Raw genomic sequence first — 22,096 nt, 5'->3', positions numbered from 1 at the left:
TGTGTGTGTGTGTGTGTGTGTGTGTGTGTGTGTGTGTGTGTGTGTGTATATGCATAACTGACTCACTTTGCTGTACAGCAGTAATTAACACAACATTGTAACTCAACTATCCTTCCATTTTAAAAATGTTGTTTGTTACAAAAACAAATAAAAAACAAACAAACAATGAAATGCAGTCTGAATAAAGATCTCGGTTCATCCTCAGGGGAGCTCGCTAACCCCTGAGGAACAAACTCACCAACATGGACTCACTCATGCCAACCTTTAAATAACTGTGGTAATTATTACTAAATATAAGACCCTTGTTTTAAGAGTTGATTACATAAAAAGGCCTGAATGCCATAAGAAATAAACTTTATTTAGAATCTGGACTATCACAATTTTAAATTTTCCTGTAGAAACTCATGCAAGTATAAAGATCTTAGACCCATATTTTATGATAGACAATGTCTTGGTTCAGAAAACAGTAATTACTCTTAGGTTAAGGGGGTTACTACTACTATTCTATAGCAATGACAATTAATGATTTCTTTCTCCTGACCCTAACAGCAGGCCTTGGGTTGCTTCAATGGTGTCTCAAAGACCTGTATCTTCACCTTTTATTTTTGCTGGAAATTCTGGATTAACCACAGCAAAATGCTTAGGAATGCATACTCAAATCTGTAGCCATAGGAACTACTTAATTTCAAGAGGTAAATTTAGCCAATTAACATAGGGCACAAACTCATTCTTTTATTATCCAAGTAGACCATACTTAAAGAGAAGATATAATAATAATTTACTCCTAGCTCTTAGAAAATGGTACGATTGGATGAACTAAATCCTTGGATACATATCTCTCTTTAAAGATGGTTAAATTTATAGACAAGAAAAAATGTATTGCCTTAAATTCTTTAATAGTGAAATTAAGAGAATTACCAGGAAGGTGCCACATCAAAGTAGTAATTACATGAAGAATATCAGGTTAATGCCTGAAACTGGTATTAAAGTCAACAAGTGAATGGAACTCAGTACACTCCAGGTGTTACATTTAAGGTTTAGCACTGAGGTATTACTCACCTTGTTATCGTCCATGACAGTATTTAGTGATTCAATCCACGTGGGATCAATATCGCCATCCAGCACTATCCATTTTGGTCCATCATGCCTAAGATTTGCTTGCTCTCGCAGAATGGATGAGAATAGACCTATAAGTTAAGAGTCAGCAATCCTAACGTATAATGGAGTTGAGTGCTATTTACTTCTAAAATAAATTTGTCTTATTTGTACTGGAAGCTCTTTTATTCAGTAAGGAAATTTGCTATAAGTTTGTCACCTCTTTCAGGTGGGCAAACAGCACTACTTTTTGAGCTATCCCTGAGATCTAGACCAATGGACAAGTTTTACTTCCATGAGAAGGTTCCTTAACTTCTCAGACTGAGCAACCCCAAATGTCAAATAAAGATCATAGTACCTTCCTTGAAGAACACCTGTCGAGATTTATAGCTGGTGACGTACATGAAACTCAAAACTTACACCAAATGAAAATATTAACCTTTTTCATGCACATATATTCAGTATCTATTTTAGGCCAAATATTAATTTATTCCACCTTTCTCTATTTTTCTGTAACATTATTCGAGAGAGATCATTATAAAGCTAAAGTATTCAGAAGTGTGATACATTTCTTTGGGAAATGTGTTCACTGGCATTATAATAAGTTATCATTATCTCACAAGATGTAAAGATAGAAACATTTAAAATCCAGAGGTTTTAAAATACTTTTTGCTAAGTATTATGCGTGTTTCATGGCACATTTAATAGCTGCTGACTGTTCAAAACTCAAGTATATAATACTATGGTGGAAAAAACTGTTTTGAGGCAGGTATGTGGAAGGTTTTGTTTCCTCTGTGAAGGATTTTGTGCAAAGGTAAGTGATAGTCTATAGTAGAACCTGCTACCATAATTCATAAAAAAGCCAGCAACCTGTTCTAATGGACACTAATTTGAAAGACTTCTACATATTTTCAGCATAAACAGATATTATTCCCTTCCTGCCACGGTCCTTAAAATAAAAAAAGAAAGCCTAAGAGAGCAAATTTTGACTGTCCCACAAATTAAGGAAGCAGGGTGTACATGATACTAGGATGGAGAATGATGAGCTCTGCTCCTTTGACAGGGTCATCAGGGAAGTCTTCTCTGATGCGATGTCTGACCAGACATTCTAGTAACGTAAGGGAGCAAGCCATGCAGGTATCTCCAGTGTTGCAGATGGTGGGAATACCAAGTGCAAAGGCCCGTGACAGGAAGATGCTTGGCGGGTTCAGAGAAGAGCAAGGAGGCCCGAGTGTACGTGTAAGTGAAAGGCAGAGAACAGGAAATGAGATCAGAGATGGGGAAGAGGGACTCAATCGCATAGAACCTTGTAGGTCTTGGATAAAGGTTGGATTCTAACGGTGATGAAACACACTGGAAACCGCAAGCAGAGAACTAATATCTGAAGACCACCCTCTGTCTGCTGCATGGAAAATGAATTAACGGAGACCCGTGAGGTGCGACACCGCAAATGCAGGCAAGAGGTGCTGGTGGCTTGGACTCATGTGGGAGCTGCAGAGAAGGTGTGAAGTACTGGAATACAATACGTATGTTAAAGGTAAGTGAGGCCTATAGGATTTGCTGTGAGGTTAAATGTATGGTGTGAATGTGGGAAAGGACTCAAGGATGATGTCTAGATTGGTGCATTTACAGAAATGAGAATGTTAAAAGTGATTTTAACAAAGGAATCTGCTTGTCCACAAAAGCTTTCAGGGCAAGAAACATGTCCCACTGACTTTTGCCCTGGCACCTAGAATAGCACATGCCTGAAACTCAGCATCTTGTATCAGGTACTTTATAAATGTTCCCTGAGGCATCTGTGTTGACTTCTCTGCTGGTTTACAGGGAGCCCTGACATAATTGATGGGGGATAAAATACACAGCTCTGAGCACAAACCTGCTGAATGCTAATCGACCACTTAATCAAATCTAGTTTTAGTTTATAGGTTATAAATGCTGTTGTGAGCTGCTGTATTTCCAATAACGCCAACCCATAAACAGTAAATCTACAACCATGACTAAAATTGGCTTGAACTGAGAAATGATTTTCTGGATTAAAAAAAAAAAAGAAAATTTTAGCACTTCAAAAGGAGAAATACTACTTGCCATCTTTCCATTCTCGGGTAGCATGATGTATGAAACCAAAGAGTTCATCTGTTGTCACAGCTTTGGGGTTTAAGTCATTCCAAATGGGTTTCTGTTTCATGTTAACATATGTTCGGTTCAGTGTTCTCAAAATCTGAAAAAGAAAGAAGGAAAAACGCTAAGAAAATTAATACTAATGTAAGCCAAATGGGAAGCAAAAGATTTCTGAAGAGTCTTCCTTAGGTATTATATGTTCCTAGATATTCTGTGTATATTGAGAATGGGAAAAAATTTACATGTGCACATTTTCATTCACATCTTGAAAAATTGAATCCCACAATCCCTGAGGATCAGTTCACCTGATTCTGTCAAGAGAAAGTCACTATCAACAGAGATTTTTAACCATGTGTGCAAAGTAAAGGACTACATGTAAATGTGCTCCTGTAATGTTATTAAAATCCACTCTGCCTGTATTATTTAGATTGTTCTTAAAATTTAGCCTGCATCCAAAGTGCTTAGAGGGTATTAAAACAGACTAATGGACCCGATCTCAGAGTTTCTAATTTAGCAGGTCTTGCGCACGACTGATTTGAGTTTTAAGACGGTCCCAGGTGATGCCTAGGATGCTGGTCTAGACATGCTTTGAGACCTAGCGACCTAGAACAACGGTTCTCAGGAGGAGATCATCTTGACTTGGGGGAAGAGGACGTGCTACTGGGCATCTCGTGGGCAGAGGCCAGGGATGCTGCTCAACATCCTGCAATGAAAGACCAGCCCCCAGGACAAAGAGTTAACCTGTAAGGATGTCAATAGTGCTGAGGTTAGGAAGCCCTGTTCTAGGTAATTGAGGAAAAGAAGGCTTGGTGATAAGAATTCACAGGATAGGTCCTCTCTGGAGGGTCCAGTGGTTAAGACTCTGTGCTTCCACTGCAGGGGCACGGGTTCTATCCCTGGTTGGGGAACTAAGATCCCGCATGCCACGCAGCACAGCCAATAAGGAAACAAAAATTAAAAATAGGGCTTCCCTGGTGGCGCAGTGGTTGGGGGTCCGCCTGCCGATGCAGGGGACGCGGGTTCGTGCCCCGGTCTGGGAGGACCCCACGTGCCGCGGAGCGGCTGGGCCCGTGGGCCATGGCCACTGGGCCTGCGCGTCCAGAGCCTGTGCTCCGTTGAGGGAGAGGCCACAACAGTGAGAGGCCTGCATACCGCAAAAAAATAAAAATAATAAAATAATAATAAAAAAAAATTTAAAAAGTAAAAAATTAAATAAAAAGAATTCTCAGGATAGGTGCTTAATACATGTGTAGTTAATTAAATGACACCTTAACGCAAATATCTGCCCAACTATCCTTTCTGCTTTCTCTGAAAAGCCATGGCTTTTATTTTAGATATTATCATCCTGATCTCCTCTCACAGGGGTTTAAAGGACTGATAAACAGTTACCAAATACTTTAGAATAATCAGTTGCTAAATAACATGGCCCAAGCTTTGGTGCTCTAGTTCTATAAGCTTAAGCAAAGGTTGAATAGGACGGAATCAATGAAGACTAGATGAAAGAAATTGAATGTCTTAGAAATATTAAGCTTCTATTTTTAGAAACCATTAATCTACTGAAAATTATAGAATTTAATTTTATCCTTCCTTGCACCATGGCTCACATCTGAAACTTACTTTTAACAAAATAATTACAGGTCTATCAGTAATCTACTTTACTATTTCAAGGATCACATTTTTCAGTAGAAAAAGCCCTATACAGGGCTTCCTTTTACACGTATTCCACTTTGGATTCTGACCTAAATACTGGCAAGTTCTATAGACACCCATGCTCTAAAGTCTCATATGCCCACTCTGCTTATTTTTAGTTGCTGGTTACTAAATATGTTTATACCCAAACACCCTCAGTTAAACTGCATGCGGTTCTGCATTATACTGTCTGCCAAGCAAGAAAATAAGTATGTTGCCAGGACTGTCAGTAAGACCAAACAAAATTAAGCAGTGAACTAAAAATGGGGATAATAACACCCATGGCCTATCATCGTTGTGCAGAGTAAATCACACATAATGCACCTAGCAGAGTACATAATAAGCATGTGGTTTTTACTTCCTCCCTTTCTTTTCAAGTTTTGTTTTCGCCCTATAGAGGGCTATATTTCTGGGGGAGTATTGAAGAAAACTATTTGGGTTTTTCTTAATGATATGGGGAGGAGACACTAGGATAACTTGGGAAATACAAGAAAATAGTTTTGGTCAATGTGGGTAGGGCCACACCAATCCTATAAGCCAGGTATCTTACTCTAGAGTCTCTCAATATGTTTACTTTGGATAAAAGAATTCAGGTACATTATCGAAAGATGAATAGAGCAGGATGGCACGCATCTAAGTTTGCGTGGAAAGCCCAATCTTCCCTCAGTTTACTTATTTGAATGCAATGTTCTACTAGCTCCTCTCTCCCTGCTCCCAGTATAAAGGAAGGGTTTCAACTGATCAAATAGCAATGTTAGAGTCTCAGATCCTAACCCAAAATTATGAGCAACTTCACTGAAGGGAACTCTCAAATGGAAGTGGATGTAGCTCTCCCACACTGTGCAATTTTGTTCCTTTCACGGCTGCAAGCGAACAGGCGTTTACTGTACCTTGCTCTTTCCTGTGCCTGCGTTTCCAACGACAAAGACCGAGTGTCGCAAGGCCAACAGCTCCTCAAGCTGGACAACCTGCAGACCAAACAACCACACACTAGTTTCCTTTAATGAGTTTGTGATTAAAAAAAAAAAATCTGCCCATTTTCACCCAGTTCTTTCCTTACAACTTGAGTCAGCCCCCACTGACAGCATTACCTTCCTGGAAAGTTAGAAAAGATGATAAGTGCAAAGTACAGTTGCTCCCAGATCTCTCAACGTAGAGTACGGGGATGAGGATGAAGAAAAACCATTACTTGGTGAGTCAGTGACACAGGCAGAAGTGAAGTACAGAGGTACTTGGTACATGGCAGGGGTTAGTTACAAAAATCAATGACTCTTCATGAAGTGGGACCAGAAACAGCATACGGACAACATCATCTACAACTGACTAATGACTTACATCCTTTGAAATATCTATAACAGATAATCTGTATGTATTTTAACATCCATGTATTCACTACACCCCAGACGAGTGAGTATATGCACAAGCCTTTGATAACTCAGGTGATATCATACGTTTCTCCCCCATTACAAGCATGTGCTAATGACTTTATTTCCAACTTTTTCTAAGATGGAGAGAAAAGAAAGCAAAATTAATTTTTGGTGCACATCACCGAGAAGAACCAAGGAGTTTTATAAACTAATGAAAAGTCTGCTTACATTGAAAACCATGACTTACCCTCTCTGTGTTTTCACCTTCTCACAGAATGGGACTATATTAGAATGCTTTGATGTATATATTAAGGGCATCTTAAGGTCAGTGTAACATGTTAAGTTAATGTTCTGGCTGAGTATCACTTAACCACAGTTATTGTCAATGCACCTCCCAAGGGCTGCCATGACAAGGAAATGATCCTTTTACTTTGAGGATGAAGCTCTCCTCGGGCTGCAGGCGGAGCTCCACGGTGGACTGCCTGACCATCTGCTCAAAGTGGGGCACTCTCCTCCGGGGCACATCCAGGGCTGGAAACAGGTCACCAACCAGGCCCAAAAACACAGGGATGTCATCAGTCACTATTTTAGGCATATTGAAGTCCCTTAATGCTCTCATGAGTACCTAGAAAGGAAAAGAGAAAACGTTTCATTAAAAAAGCCAATACAAGGTCTAACAAACACCTAAACAGCTAAAGATGTAATCGTGAGATAGACACTGTTCTCTATTAGAATGGCATTCTATCTACAGGGAGGGTAACTGCTTACAAGGTCATATATCAGAACAGCAGAAAGCTCTGCTGATACCATGGATAACCTCAGACTAAATCCAACAAAGAGGCCCCGTGCCTCCCTGGATAATGTTTTGATCTTAAGAAAGGGTCTGAGGTACTTCTCTCTGTAATCTTCAAACTCCAGGATGTAAATTAACGAAGGCCATGAGATCGTTTTGTCCAAAATACTCTAAGAATCTCAGAATGATAAACTCAACCCATTTTTAGTTTCGGTTTTTCTTCTATTTTGGCTGAAAACCAAAGAGGCCTTTAGATTTTAAAAGCAGTAACTTGAACATCAGAATGACTTTTACAGAAAGAGGTAAATGTATGAAATCTTGACCCAATCATGAATTGTGACTCAGAGGAAGAGGGAGAAAGGTGGAAAAAGAGAAGTAGAAAATCACATGATAAATATCCCTTAACATGTAAAGAAACTCACAGGAATAGACCTTTTTCAAAATCTCAAGCCATACTGCATCTTCACACAGGCTGTATATGCATTACTCTCACTACTTGTTTAATAGAGAAAAATGCATGATGTGGGTGTTATTGTTTTTCTCCACGAAGGATAGTGGAACATTTCCCTAGTAGCTCTAAATAACCAACTAAATATATCATTGGTGTTAGGTGAGCATCCCCCCTGTTGCTTTCTTTAAACTCATCTCACAACCCATGAAATGGACATACTTTCTTCCATTAGATTATGTCTTCATGGACTTTTTCAGGATTAATATCCCAACTCAATCAGATTTTCTAAATGTTCCTCAGAGAAAATCAAACATTGATTACTGAATTATTTATGATCGCCAAAATATTTTTCATGGCTGATATTTCAGAAGCACTTACAAAATCACATTTTCTTTCATATATTCATATCCTTTTACTCAAGAATACTTGTGGTCTTTTATAACATAAGAAATGCCAGTCCTCAAAATATCCTATATTAAAAATAGATGTGATGCTTTTTAAAAAGTCATGCTATGTATGACCCACCATCCAGATATATATACTTTTATTTGTACAAAGCCATTAAGCTCTTCACTTAACAAAATCCTATTAGCATTGCAGTACCTGATCTTCAGGTCTATTTTTATCTCCTCGTTTCAGGGAGCCAGCTACAACCAAGACAGATTTAATAGCACGAAGTCCCCAATCATAATGATCCTAAAATCAAAACACAGATACATTTTTTCAAAGAGTTTATGAGGGAATCAGATTCTCATTCCAGAAGTAAAAGCCAAAAGCTAAAAAAAAGAGTTCAGATAAAGATGTGTCTTAATGATGTAAAACAATATTCTCTTCCCGTCCTTGAAACTGTAAAAACCGTGTCCCTTCAGCGCCCTGCTTCTTTTGCCTGATTCTCCACCTCTGTCAGCAAATCTCTTCTTTCCACAGCGTTTAGTTGCAGTATTTGCCCAAGGCTCCATCCGCCTTCCTCCCTCTGTTCTCTCAGTAAGCCTGCTAACTCAGGGGTTCAATTACTCCAGTGTTTTCACTTCCAACCACAAGCACACTCCTCGTTTTCTACCGGCAGCCCTGTTATTCCACCCATTCCCAGCCCTGCATCTCTAACTTCCCTCATTACTCTTTTTTTAAATTTTATTTTTAATTTTTATTGGAGTATAGTTGATTTACAATGTTGTGTTAGTTTCAGGTGTACAGCAAAGTGAATCAGTTATACATATACATATATCCACTCTTTTTTAGATTCTTTTCCCATACAGATCATTACAGAGTATTCAGTAGAGTTGCCTGTGCTATACAGTAGGTCCTTATTAGTCATCTATTTTATATATAGTAGTGTGTATATGTCAATCCCAATCTCCCAGTTGATCCCTCCCCCACACCCCTTACCGCCTGGTAATGATATCATATGATATTGCTTATGTGTGGAATCTAAAAAGGGTACAAATGAACTTATCTACAAAACATAAACAGAGTCACAGATGTAGAAAACAAACTTATGGTTACCAGGGGGTAAGCGGGGGAGGGATAAATTGGGAGATTGGGATTGATATATACACACTACTGTATATAAAATAGATAACTAATAAGGACCTACTGTATAGCACAAGGAACTCTACCCAGTACTCTGTAATGGCCTATATGGGAAAGAATCCAAAAAAGAGAGGATATGTGTATATGTATGACAGGTTCACTTTGCTGTACACTTGAAACTAACACAACATTATAAATCAACTATACCCCAATAAAAAAAAAAAAAAGTTCAGTGATTAAACCAATACCTCTTCGAGACTTCCACATTACCCCTACACGAGATTCCTTCACAGGCTCCGAGCTCCTGGAGCATAGAACCCATGCTGATTTTTTGCCTTCTAGGTCCTAGCACAGCACACAGCACACAGCACAGGGCAGGAGGCTCAGGAAAGATACACTCTATTAGCTGACTGACGGTATGTAACCCATCTTCTCTCCTTTGTCTTCTGTCCACAATCCACATAGTAACAACCCTTCTCTCAATATCTCCCACCTGTGCGTGTGGGAAAGTCACATAACCTCTCCAAGCCTTACTACCATCATCTCTAAAAAGGTAGATTAAAGTATCCACCTACTTCACAAGGTTGTTGAAGTAAAATGAGTTAATGCTTTCTAAGTAGTGAAGCAACACATGTAAATGTATATGCTTTTCAGTACATTAATAGATAATAAAATCAATTTAGTGGGTCTTAACCATCATTTTTGTTGGTACTAAAATAGAACAGAATGGAATGAAAAATACCAGGGTGCACTGCAAATAAGGGTAAGAAGTGTTCGGTGAAGATTTTTGTTTCAGTGGTGCTTGGGTGCGTGTGCGTATGCATGTATGTGTATATGCATGTATGTGTATACTGACTCTCAACAGAAAGGTATTTTTTACTGTGGGTCATGGTAAAAATCATTTGAAAGCCATTGACATACAAAGAAGACTAGGGCTTGAGAGGAGGGAAAGAGAGGGGAAAGAGGAGGCCAGGGAGATTGGGGAGGGGCTAAGTCATCGCAGTAACACTATTAAAGGAGAGGATGTACAAAAAGACACATACACCCCAATGTTCATTGCAGCACTATTTACAATAGCCAAGTCACGGAAGCAACCCAAATGTCCATCGACAGACAAATGGATAAAGAAGATGTGGTACATATATACAATGGAATATTAGTCAGCTATAAAAAGGAATGGCATAATGCCATTTGTAGCACCATGAATGGACCTAGAGATTATCACTCTAAGTGAAGTCAGAAAGAGAAAGACAAATATCACAGGATATCACTTATATGTGCAATCTAAAATATGACACAAATAAACTTACTTACAAAACAGACTTACAGACATAGAAAACAAACTTATGGTTACCAAAGGGGAAAAGGAGGTGGAGAGGGATAAATTTGGAGTTTGGGAGTAGCAAATACAAACTACCATATATTAAACAGATAAACAACAAGGTCCTACTGTATAGCACAGGGAACTATATTCAATATCTTGTAATAACCAATAAGGGAAAAGAATATGAAAAAGATTATATATGGGGCTTCCCTGGTGGTACAGTGGTTGAGAGTCCGCCTGCCGATGCAGGGGACACGGGTTCGTGCCACGGTCCGGGAGGATCCCACATGCCGCGGAGTGGCTGGGCCTGTGAGCCATGGCCGCTGAGCCTGCGCATCAGGAGCCTGTGCTCCGCAACGGGAGAGGCCACAACAGTGAGAGGCCCGCGTACCGCAAAAAAAAAAAAAAAAAAAAGAAAAATATTATATATGTATGTGTGTGTATATAACAATCACTTTTCTGTACACCAGCAACTAACACAGCATTGTTAATCAACTATACTTCAATTAAAAAAAAACAAAAAGACGACTTGGTGACACTCCTAAACATTTAAACAGCGCAAACAACTGCTAACATAATCTTCACCATTTTCATCAGGTTATTCCTCTGGTCAAAAATGTCCACTGATTCTTCTCAAATCCATTCCTACAGCTTAGAAAACTATCACTGGACTGTGTTCCTAACTCAGCTTTTCTGTCCGGGACAAATTTCTTTCCCCTCATCTCATCTCTGACACTTCTGTTGAGTTGGAGAGCCCTTTCCTCAACTACTCTACCCCTCGCACCCTCTCCCTCCTGTAAGTGGTTACAGATGTCCTAGAAAGGGTTAGAAAGAACTGGATTTAAATCTTGCTCCTACCACTTATTAGTTGGGAACTTTGGATAGGTTATTTACTCAGTTTCCTCACCTGTAAAATGGAACAAATAAGACCAAATTCATAGTAGTTTCGTCAAGATAAAAAGCTAACACATGGTGCCTGTTCAGTAAATGTTGGTTCCTTTCCCCCTTCAAACTATGATAATTTTTTCATCCTCCATTTCCTTCTAATTTTTATTGCATGTAAACTAAATCTCCTACATAGGTTCTTTGAAGTCAGAAATCTAAGTGTCTGCTTCAATTGTTCTGTTTACCGCGTTCATTGTTGTCAGCAATGACTATATTACTTGAATACAGTAAATGCTTACTAAATGTGTTTAAGTATTAGTACTGGGAATGGGGTATGGTTGCAACTCCATGTATCCTGGGTCCGGTAACACTTTTTTCTTCTGACGTTTTCCCATTATAAAATTAAAAGGGGCTCATTGAAAAAAAATAAAATGATATCACAAACAAGAATAGGAAAAAAATTTTAAATACTCACAATCTTAGTACCCAGAAACAAATGTTAAAAATCACAATGTATTTTCCAGTCACTTCATATGTATATAAAACACACAGTGTAATATAAAATGTACTGAATAAAACACATGCAAATTGTAGATCACATCAACAGTTTGCTGTGCTGTTTTTTGCATATAACATTGTCACAAGCATTTTTCCACATTATCAAATTCGATATGTTTTACCCCAGAATATAAATTCACAGTTGTTAAAATGACAATATGAATTTGCCTCTCAGATTCCAAATTTCACCCCAACAAAGGGTAATTTAAAATGAGTACATCTGGCAGTACAGGTAACTGAGTGGTTCTAGCTGTGATATTTTAATACTTTCATCCTTCATCCCGGAACAACTGCAAAATAATGTCACCAGGAATTAACAAGAGGTCACCAAAAGAATGAAGTCAAAGGTGACCAAAAAGCTAAATTTAAAAACAGTGATGCTGATATAGATGGCATTTTTGTGGCCCACCAGCAGCTTCAACGAAACAGCAAGAAGGTAGTAACTGGAGAGTAATGCATTTATTAATTTGGCCCATTTCAGAAACAAAGGAATTGTAGAGCAAAAATAAACACAAACAAAAAAGCCAAGTCTACCTTCAAATAAAGAATTACCAACAAAACGAGAAAATCTTTCATTTAGCATTTCTCAAGGGTTTTTCAGAAAATCAGCTTTCCCTGACTCTTATGAACACTCCCGCCGTCTTTCCCTGGAAAATAATATTCCCACCAGGAAAGGGAGGCATCATAAAATTCATATCTAATTACAGCACTGATAACATTTAAAGAAAATCACATAGCCCACTGATAAAAGCTGTATTAAGTACAAATAAAGCCTTCAACTTAATATGTCTCAAGTTTTTTTTTTTTAACAAGCTTTATATGTGCTCTCCATTACTGGCTCCAAGTTGAAGATGAGGAAATTGAGGCACTTAGGGACTAAAGCCATATCCTTTTTAGCACAAGGAGTATATGATTTTTTTTGTTCTTTGTTTCTGAATTTTATTTATTTTTTTATACAGGTTATTATTAGTCTTATTTTAATTTCAAAAAAAATGAAGAATTGTAAAATTCAGATTTTCAAAATTTTGGGGAAAATATAAAACTATTCCTAAATGTCTAACTATAATTTGAGTGATAAATTACCCAGTGTCCGTACTTCAGAAGCTGTTCTAATGGGGTGTAAAAACCCAGAAAAAGTAACATAATACCCCTCACCTGCTTGGACAGGAGCTCCTTGCAGAGCGTGTACAACGTAATAAACTTGCGGGCTAGTGAGCGTGCATCCACAAAACCTTCAGCAACTAACAGGATTTCACAGATTAGCTCGATGTCAGGGGCCACCATGGCACAGGGTCTACAAAGTAAATATGAAATTTTGTTTTAAAATGCAATAAGGTAATAAGTACAAATGGCTGAAACCCAGTGATTAATGTGTACCAACATTCTAACCATTCCCAAGCAGGTCACAATTACCTCTGTCAATCATAGCTAACAAGACCCTTCACTTCAACTAAAAAATGCCCAGGAGTTACTAGACACATAGAAAAAGGTGGAAAATATGCAAATGGCATAAGCACGGGTGTAGGAGCTGAAGGGAAATCTGTGGGTACAATCGGTAAACTTCCATTTTAAGTTGTCACTGCACAAAGATGAGTGATGTTTTGTGCTTAGAGGCCAGCCTTTATTTGTGGCCAGTGCTGTGCTGGTGAACAGTTAACAACTGGCTCTCCAAAAAATAATGTTTGCTGACTTCCATGGAATCAATACCTCCACCGTGGCTGATTTCAATCTACCAACACGGTATCACTAAACTTGCAGCTGGCATGAGATGTGAGGTTGTACACCACCATACAGACACAATAGACACAAGTACCCTAAGAGCGCAAGTATTGATAAACTAATTAGGAAATCATGAGTTTGAATGCTTATCACCTTTGTCTTTAATAGATGTTAATCAAAAGTTTATATAATTTGTTTTTTTATTAGTACCTGTGCTTTACAGCCACCTCACAAAATTCATGAAAAGTTAACCATCAGCTCCTGGGCTTCCCTGGTGGCGCAGTGGTTAAGAATCCGCCTGCCAATGCAGGGGACACGGGTTCGAGCCCTGGTCCGGGAAGATCCCACATGCTGTGGAGCAACTAAGCCCATTGCCAGAGCTACAGAGCCTGAGTGCCACAATTACAGAAGCCTGCACGCCTAGAGTCCATGCTCCACAACGAGAGAAGCCACTGCAATGAGAAGCCCACATACCGCAGTGAAGAGTAGCTCCCACTCGTCGCAACCAGAGAAAGCCCACATGCAGCAATGAAGACCCAACACAGCCATAAATAAATTAAAAAAATTAAACAACAACAGCAACAAAAAGTTAACCATCAGCACTTTCAAGCTCATACCAGCCATCTCCAACACTGCCTGTGGCCAGCTTGGTTAGACTTTTAAGCTGAAAATTTATCAAAACATAACTTTCAAATTCCCTTCCTTTTGGAGGGAGACTTCCAAAAAGTTCTCGCAGGACAATTACCATTAAAAGCAACATTTGAGGGCTTCCCTGGTGGCGCAGTTGAGAGTCCGCCTGCCGATGCAAGGGACACGGGTTCATGCCCTGGTCCGGGAAGATCCCACATGCCGCGGAGCGGCTGGGCCCATGAGCCATGGCTGCTGGGCCTGCGCGTCCGGAGCCTGTGCTCCGCAAGGCGAGAGGCCACAAACAGTGACAGGCCTGCGTACCACAAAAAAAAAAAAAAAGCAACATTTGAAAAACTTCCACTCAACTGAAGTCCAGTGCAAAGAAGGAGCCAGAGTAAATAAGCCTGTCATTTTAGACTTTTCCAGTAATATATACCCATCTATTTTTTGTAAATACAGTCTACTGTAAGCCTATCTAATTTTTCATCCTAAACATTCCTGAGTCTCTGGATCTATGTTATTCACTGCTTCTACCTAAAGTAGCCTCACGTTTTTTCCCACAGTTTTTTATGTCAATAGGGGAGGGAAGAGGCTAGCATATTTACTTCACTGGTACTTCCACTAACACTGACAACTGATATTCAATGAGTAGTCTTCATACCATAAGGGATGCTAAAAGCTTTTCAGGCACTCTCACTCAGTTCTCTCAACTCTTTGATGTGGCTACTCTTCTTATCTGTACTGTACTGAGGTGCAGACTAAGGTTCTGAGCAGTACAAGCACACAGCTGAGGCCACATGGTGGGGGTCATGATACTCTCAAGGCTCAGGCATGCTGCTTCCGCTCATGAACATTACTTTCATCACCAGTTGTCCTTCAAACTTTGCTGACACCAGTCCTGACCCCCATACGCAAATGAGTCTGCACTTACTTAAACCAAATTTATGAAAACTTCACAAAATAATTCCCAATTTTAAGACCCAAATGAAAACATGTATTGATGCAAGATGAACCGTATACAAACGTAAAAGTACTGCAGAGATGTACAATTTTCAAATGAAAATATTCTATAATCATTACATTTATTTCTAGGATAGTTATTCTCTAGAATGTTTTTTTCAAGGAAAATGAACATTATAAAATTGCTATGCTAGAGAGAAAGCTATTTTATGAGGAAAGGAAGATGTTCACTAAAAGTTGCTAGAATAATTGACTATAACGGAAAAGAATTCTGTTTAAATACTCATTTCATGCTACTTACCAAAATAAGCCCTTAACAGATGAAGTACATTTGAAAAGTCATAATATAAAAATTAAAAGAGAATACAAATGAAATATGCTTAAACATCTAGATGGATAGACAAGCAAATTTTAAGCTTAAAAGAATTTAAAGACATCACACTAAAAACTACAGAGGTTCTTACATTATATGTGAAGTAGCATATTATTTTGAAGGTAGACCGTGAACAAAGACACATATTTTAAACACGAAAGAACTCTTAAAAAGTAAAACTGATAAGCCTCTAGCTCATCAAGGAAACAAAGGGAGAGAAGACACAAATTACCCTTACCAGACGTGGATCTCAGGACATCACCAGAGATAATAAGAGAATATTATGAACAAATTAATGCCAATAAATTCAACAATTTAGATAACATAGAGAAATTCCTTAAATGATGCAAATCATCACAACTAACTGAAGAAAAAAATCTGGAAAATCTCTGTATCTATTAATTTAATTGATCACTAAAACGATTCCCACAAAGAAAAATCTAAGCCCAAATGGGTGAATGGCTTCATGATTAATTCTATCAAATATTTAGGGGGTAAATAATACCAATCCTACACAAACTCTGAAGAAAACAGAGAAGGGAACGTATGTCAAGTCATTCATGGGGTCAGCATTACCCTGATGCCAAAACCAGATGAAGATATGACAAGAAAGCACACTACAGAGCAATGTCCCTCATGACATCAATTTTAAAATCCTCAACAAAATAGTACCATATTGAATCCAACAATACATATAAAATAATATCTCCTGACCAAGTGGAGTTTATCCCAGGAATACAACGTTGAAGAATTGTTTAGCATTTGAATAATCAATGAGTACAGTTTAGCACATTAACAAAAAGAAGGGGGGGGGGTCCACATAAAACCTATTAAAAAAAAAAACTTCTAAAAGAAACATAGTTGAAAAATTTTGCAACCTGGGGCAAGTCAAGCGTTCTTAAACAGGATATTTTTAAAAACCATGAAACAAATTGATAAATAATATTTTATTGAATTTAAAACTTTTATCTTTGATGGGCACCATTAAGAAAACGAAAAGGCAAGCCACAAATTTAGAGAAAAATATTTGCAATATGTGTATTTAACAAAGAAACTGTATGCAGAGGGCTTCCCTGGTGGTGCAGTGGTTGAGAGTCCACCTGCCGATGCAGGGGACACGGGTTTGTGCCCCGGTCTGCGAAGATCCCACATGCCGTGGAGCGGCTGGGCCCGTGAGCCATGGCCACTGAGCCTGTGCGTCCGGAGCCTGTGCTCCGCAACGAGAGAGGCCACAACAGTGAGAGGCCCACGTACTGCACAAAAAAAAAAAAAAAAAAAAAAGAAACTGTATGCAGAATACAACACTTCACAAAAGAGGGTATGGGAATGGTCAGTAAGTTAAATGTAAAGATTTTCAACATTATTTACCATCGTGGAAATGCAAGCTAAACCCACAATGACATACCACTACCTATCTATCAGATTTGCTAAAACTAAAAAGACTCACGATACCAAGTTTTGACAAGAATGTAGAGCAGCAGAAATTTACATACATTAGTGGTAAGGGTGTAAAAGGGTACAGCCATCTTGGAAACCATATTGGCAGCTTCTAATAAAGTCAAACGTACACCTGCCATGTGACTTAGCAATTCCATTCATAGATATCTACCCCAAAGAAAACATATATTCACACAAAGACTGTACATCAATGTTCATAGCAGCTTTATTCATAACAGCCCCAAACTGGAAACAATGTCCATCAACTAGTGAATGGATAAATAAATTGTAGTATGTCTCTCCAATAGAATGCTCATCAGCAACAAAAAGGAAGGAACTAGCGATATGCTGGATAACTCAGATGAATCCCCAAACCACAATGTCCAAGGGAAGCAGACAACACAAACAGGAACATACGGTAGGGGTTCGTTTACAGGAACTCTAGAAGAGGCAAATTTAACCTCGAGTCACAGAAAGGACATCAGTGATGTGAGGGCTTAACTTCAAAGAGGCACAAGAGAATGTCTGGGGGTGTCAGAAACATTCCATATCTTGATTGTGGTAGTGTTTTCACCAACTGGATACTTAAGTGGGTGCATTTTATTACATGAAATTACACCTGAACAAAGTTGATTTAAATCAGAACAGGTTTGTATACAACAGCACAAGTTCTCTGACAGACTGCTAATAAGCATATAAACCGTCAGAGTACATTTGGAAAGCAGATCATCGATCAAGATTTTAATCAGTCACCAAGTAATTCTACATGTAGGAATCTATTCTGGGTAATAACCTGAAATAAGGATAACACTTCATGTGGAGGGATGTGTACGGCTGGCTACTTTATGATCATAAAAAACTGAAAAGAAAAACACAAGCCCTCCACGTCAGACAACAGGGGATGGTTAAGAAAATTATGGAGGAGCCCTGGGAGAGACCATTTTGGAGCTACAAAAAATGGTATTTCCAGAGAATTTTCAACAATATGACAAACTACTTATGTCAACATATTAAATGAGAATTAATGAAAATCTAACCTAATATCTTAACCTCATAAAACAGGAATTATAAGAGACTAGATAAAAATACAACGATCATTATTTCTGGGTGGTAAAGTGGTAACTTTATTCGTTTCCGTATTTTCCAAATATTCTGTAGTTTGTGAAGATTATATTTATAATAAAAATATCATGACAAAAGAGCTAGTATTAAATGTTCAAATGTACTATGTAACTTTTAAGGAATGATTTTCAGTCCTGGTTTCATATTTCAAAAGAATTAATTTATCATGGTGAAAGTTCTCTCTATAAAGGGATCCCAAAGATATAATAAAGGGTTTTCCACAGAAATTCCCAAGTAAAAACAAATCATTTAACAGTGCAAACCAGCAACGTTAGGTGACATGAGTGCTCCAGATGCTAACCCACAAAGCATAACACTTGCCTGAAAAGAGCTTTGAGATTTTCCGGTAATTCGGTTCGACCAGCATATCCTGGGTTCATAGTAATAAATATTCCAACTGATGGCTTCAGTGTGATAGCTTCCCCAAGAAATACAAATCTACCAGAAAAAGAATGTTGATGGAATTAAATGTGTTCACTGAATATGAATGCACATTGACAAATGCAAACCAATGCAAAATGCAAATTATTATTAGGAAGCTGTTTATGCTGTGTAATTTTCTTTAAAATTCATAAGCATACATATTTTGAAGAGTGTTTATTAAAAATACATTCCCTTCCCCCAAAGGAATTACAAGTATGGCAAGTATTCCTTTGTGTTTTAGCATGGCTGCAGTATGCTAGAATATAAAAATGAGGACTTGACTACTTTAACAGTTAATGAAAGGTGATGCCATTTTTGCCTTCAACATGGGCTGCAGTTTCTTGAATGGGATACCGTACAGATGCAGAATGTCCATGCTAAGAGAAAAAAGGGACTCCTTGTTCTGTTGTTATATTGTCCATTTGCTCACCCTCCATCTCTCCTTCCCTCCCATTTAGTCAACAAATATCTACTGACCACCACTGAGAGGTAGATTAGTGTGGTGCTTGTGACAGCTAGCTCTGGGGCCAGACTGGGAGCATTCAGAGACCAGCTATATCACTTTATGCATATTCCATTCCCTCATCTAATAAAAAAGAAAAAGCATGGAGGATAATGATATTACCTACCTTATTGGATTACATGAGGATTAAAAGAGATTATGTATATAAATGGCTAAGAGTACAGTGCCTAGGGCCTGGTAAATACTCAACAGATGTTAGCTATGACTATGCCTATTGTCATGACTTGAAGGTATTGGAGAAGCAGTGAAGGATTTTCAGAAAGCTTTGAAAGGGCCATTAGCCTGTTGATGGCCAGGGCAATGGAACGGTAAAGGGCAGTAGGAGCCAAACTGAAGGACATGTGGAAGGAAACTTCCAAATGGAGGGAAATGAGACAAACAGAAGGCGTTCTCCTGTTGAGAAAGGGGAGGGCTAAAGCGGTTAAGGAGCTGGGCCTCCAACACGGACTAGGGAGGGAAAAGAGACAGCCACAGCTTTTAGGACTAAGAGTTTCTTAGATGCTTGACAATGAAGAGAAGGTGGATTGTGTTTAGTCAAGGTAAGAATGGAGAAATCTTCATTCTCAGAGTATCAGGCTGGGGAAGGCAAACAGGCCCGGAAGGTGGCTAGGGCAGCAGGGTAGCTGAGCACTCTTCCACTAAACAGAGCAGGGACAGCCATAAGCCAGAGGCATGGACCTCAAGGGGGCAGAGCCAGCAAGATGCTGGAAAGCTTTGTGGGTGAGGCACCGTCCCATCTTTTAAATTCTTGAGTGGAAAGAGAATGTAATAAAACTCATGAACTCATGAAGGAGCCTAGCAGTTTGCACATGGGCTAGCATGATGATGAACAGGTACAACTCACATACGTGCAGACATGGAGACTGTTGAGAAGCATGGTTGGAAATTTTCAGAAATCCTTGCATTGATCAGTTATCTCAATCTCCGTAAGAAAGGATGGCCTCAAAGGCACCTGGGTTACATCAAATAAGAAGATTTTGACTAAAAGCTAAATCAAGTATGTCTGGGGATCAAAGGCCAAGAATCTAACTTCTGTAACATGACATTAGATCAGGGGTAGTTAAGGCAGCAGACATCTGGTCACAGGAAACTGGTTTCCCAGAGCCATGTGGTGGAAGGACTGAGAATTTTTCTAGAAGGCAGAAATACCCAGATGTATCTACAATAACTGCAAACTCCTGTAATAGGTTCACAGTTTGAAAGGGCTGGATGATCTTCCCCTGATGGGAGACTGACATGTTCTTATGGATAAGACAGCTAACTGAGCAAAATACCCTAAGAAATGGGAGTCAATGGGTAGGCCAGATACATGAGATTTCACTGTATACAAAAATGTTACAAAGAAAACCACAACTGGGTATTATAATACTGATTTCTCAAATGAAGCCATCAAACCCTAAGCACCATGTTTTGTCTTTCAGAGTGCGGCACCAAGTAGGGAAGCGATTAGGTTCTAGCTCCATCTGGAAATGTTTTGGCCTGAATAACTGGAAGAATGTGGGGGTGTATTCTACTGGGACAGGGCAACTAACAAAGCAAGCGTTAGTGGAAAGGCCAGGATTTCGACTTTGGCTATATTAAATATGAGAGGCCAATGAGACATCAAATGGAGTCTTCAGATGCCCCAAGACAACTGCTGACATTGTATATGTAAGTCTAGATATCACAGAAAGGAGGTCTGGGCAGCTGGTAGCCAGCACCATCAATATGGTATTGAAAGCCACGTGACTAAATGAAATGACCAAGGGAACAAGTAGAGATAGAGAAAAGAAGACACCTGAAGATTGAGGCCTGTGACATTCAACATTAATAGGTCAAGAAATAACAATAAAAAATAATAGCTAACACTGACATGGTGCTATGTGTCAGGCACTTGCCCAAGCGTTCTGCATTTACTTCTCACTGTAATCCATAAGGTGGGTACTGTACTTCTCCCCATTTCATAGATGAGAAGAAATCAGCAAAGGAGCAGCCCTGAGGGTGGGAGAAAACCGGGAGGATGTAGAGTCCTGGAACCGATGTGAAGAAAGCGTGTCACGCAGAAGGGAGGGAGTGACTGTGTCAAATGCTGCTGAAGGTCAAGTAAGATCAGGACTGAGAATTGATAGCTGGATTTCGTGTTGTAGAGGGTGCTTATTCTTCCACTGATTAAAGTATGTGATACACCTTTGTTGTAATGAACACTTAAAAAACGCGGCTAAAACACAGGAGGTTATTCAAAATAATTCTTCACAATTAACCAGTCTCTCTCATTTTATCCGTTTCCTGGGACAGGAAGAGGCAGCTGGAGACTGTGAAGATGAGGTCTCCTGCATTGCTCTAAGGTTCTCCTTCTACTTGTAAGAACAGGAAGAAGCTACATGCCGCTCACCTCTTCTTCCTGTTTCTGATGGCATCGTGTATCATCTTCACTTGTACTGCCACCACGGAGAGGACTTCCACAGAAATTCGATTGAACTCGTCAAAGCAGCCCCAAGCTCCTGTCTGCACCAATCCCTTATAGATATTTCCTATGGACTTAATGATGGAGTGAGGCATTAAGAATGTAACAGAAAAGGGTTTTTAGCTATTAGTTTGACACATTCCAGGTCAGGAATAATATTGTTAGGATGTATCATTTTATAACTAACTTACTTTGTAGTCCATTTGCTCAGAACAGTTAAATACATAAACCACCATGCCCAGGGCACGGCCAAGATCTTTGGTGGTTTCTGTTTTCCCTGTACCAGCCGGGCCAGCGGGAGCCCCACTCATGGTGAGATGAAGTGACTGAGTTAAAGTAATGTAACACCTTTAAGCAAAAGAAAACACAAATATTACGATCTTCTATGAGATTCCTAGAAGATGTAAGGGACAATCCAATATTTTTTAAAGTTTAAGAAATCATGGTCTAAGAATCTGGTTGTAACACAAAATACTGACACATCTCTGATTCGTTCATGGTAAGAGTCAGGATAATATCAAATTTAATTTTAGTTTGGCTGTTTAAAAGTAACAGAGAAGAATGTACTGCTTTATTTGTCTCATTTCCTAAGAGCTGCATATTTGAATACAAATGACACTTAATTTGCAATGCCCTTGAATTTCTGATATTTCTAG

The 22,096-nt window shown here is 39.0% G+C and overlaps 1 protein-coding gene across 1 annotated transcript in view; it reads right to left on the bottom strand.

The window, feature by feature from the left end:
- DNAH11 (dynein axonemal heavy chain 11) overlaps window positions 1-22,096 on the bottom strand; it is a 320,226-nt gene that overhangs the window by 166,923 nt on the left and 131,207 nt on the right. The window contains 9 exon segments of the mRNA XM_027102655.1: window positions 1,060-1,210; window positions 3,177-3,313; window positions 5,793-5,870; window positions 6,700-6,894; window positions 8,117-8,209; window positions 12,966-13,104; window positions 18,373-18,489; window positions 21,369-21,514; window positions 21,632-21,788. Coding sequence (XP_026958456.1) covers window positions 1,060-1,210; window positions 3,177-3,313; window positions 5,793-5,870; window positions 6,700-6,894; window positions 8,117-8,209; window positions 12,966-13,104; window positions 18,373-18,489; window positions 21,369-21,514; window positions 21,632-21,788 — 1,213 coding nt within the window.

Source organism: Aethalodelphis obliquidens, unplaced genomic scaffold, assembly GCF_003676395.1.
Source record: "Aethalodelphis obliquidens isolate GAN/ISIS:26980383/991018 unplaced genomic scaffold, ASM367639v1 scaffold5, whole genome shotgun sequence".
In the NCBI taxonomy this organism is placed as follows: domain Eukaryota; kingdom Metazoa; phylum Chordata; class Mammalia; order Artiodactyla; family Delphinidae; genus Aethalodelphis; species Aethalodelphis obliquidens.
The sequence above is the reverse complement of the archived record's forward strand: the minus strand, read 5'-3'. Positions and strand labels throughout refer to the sequence as shown.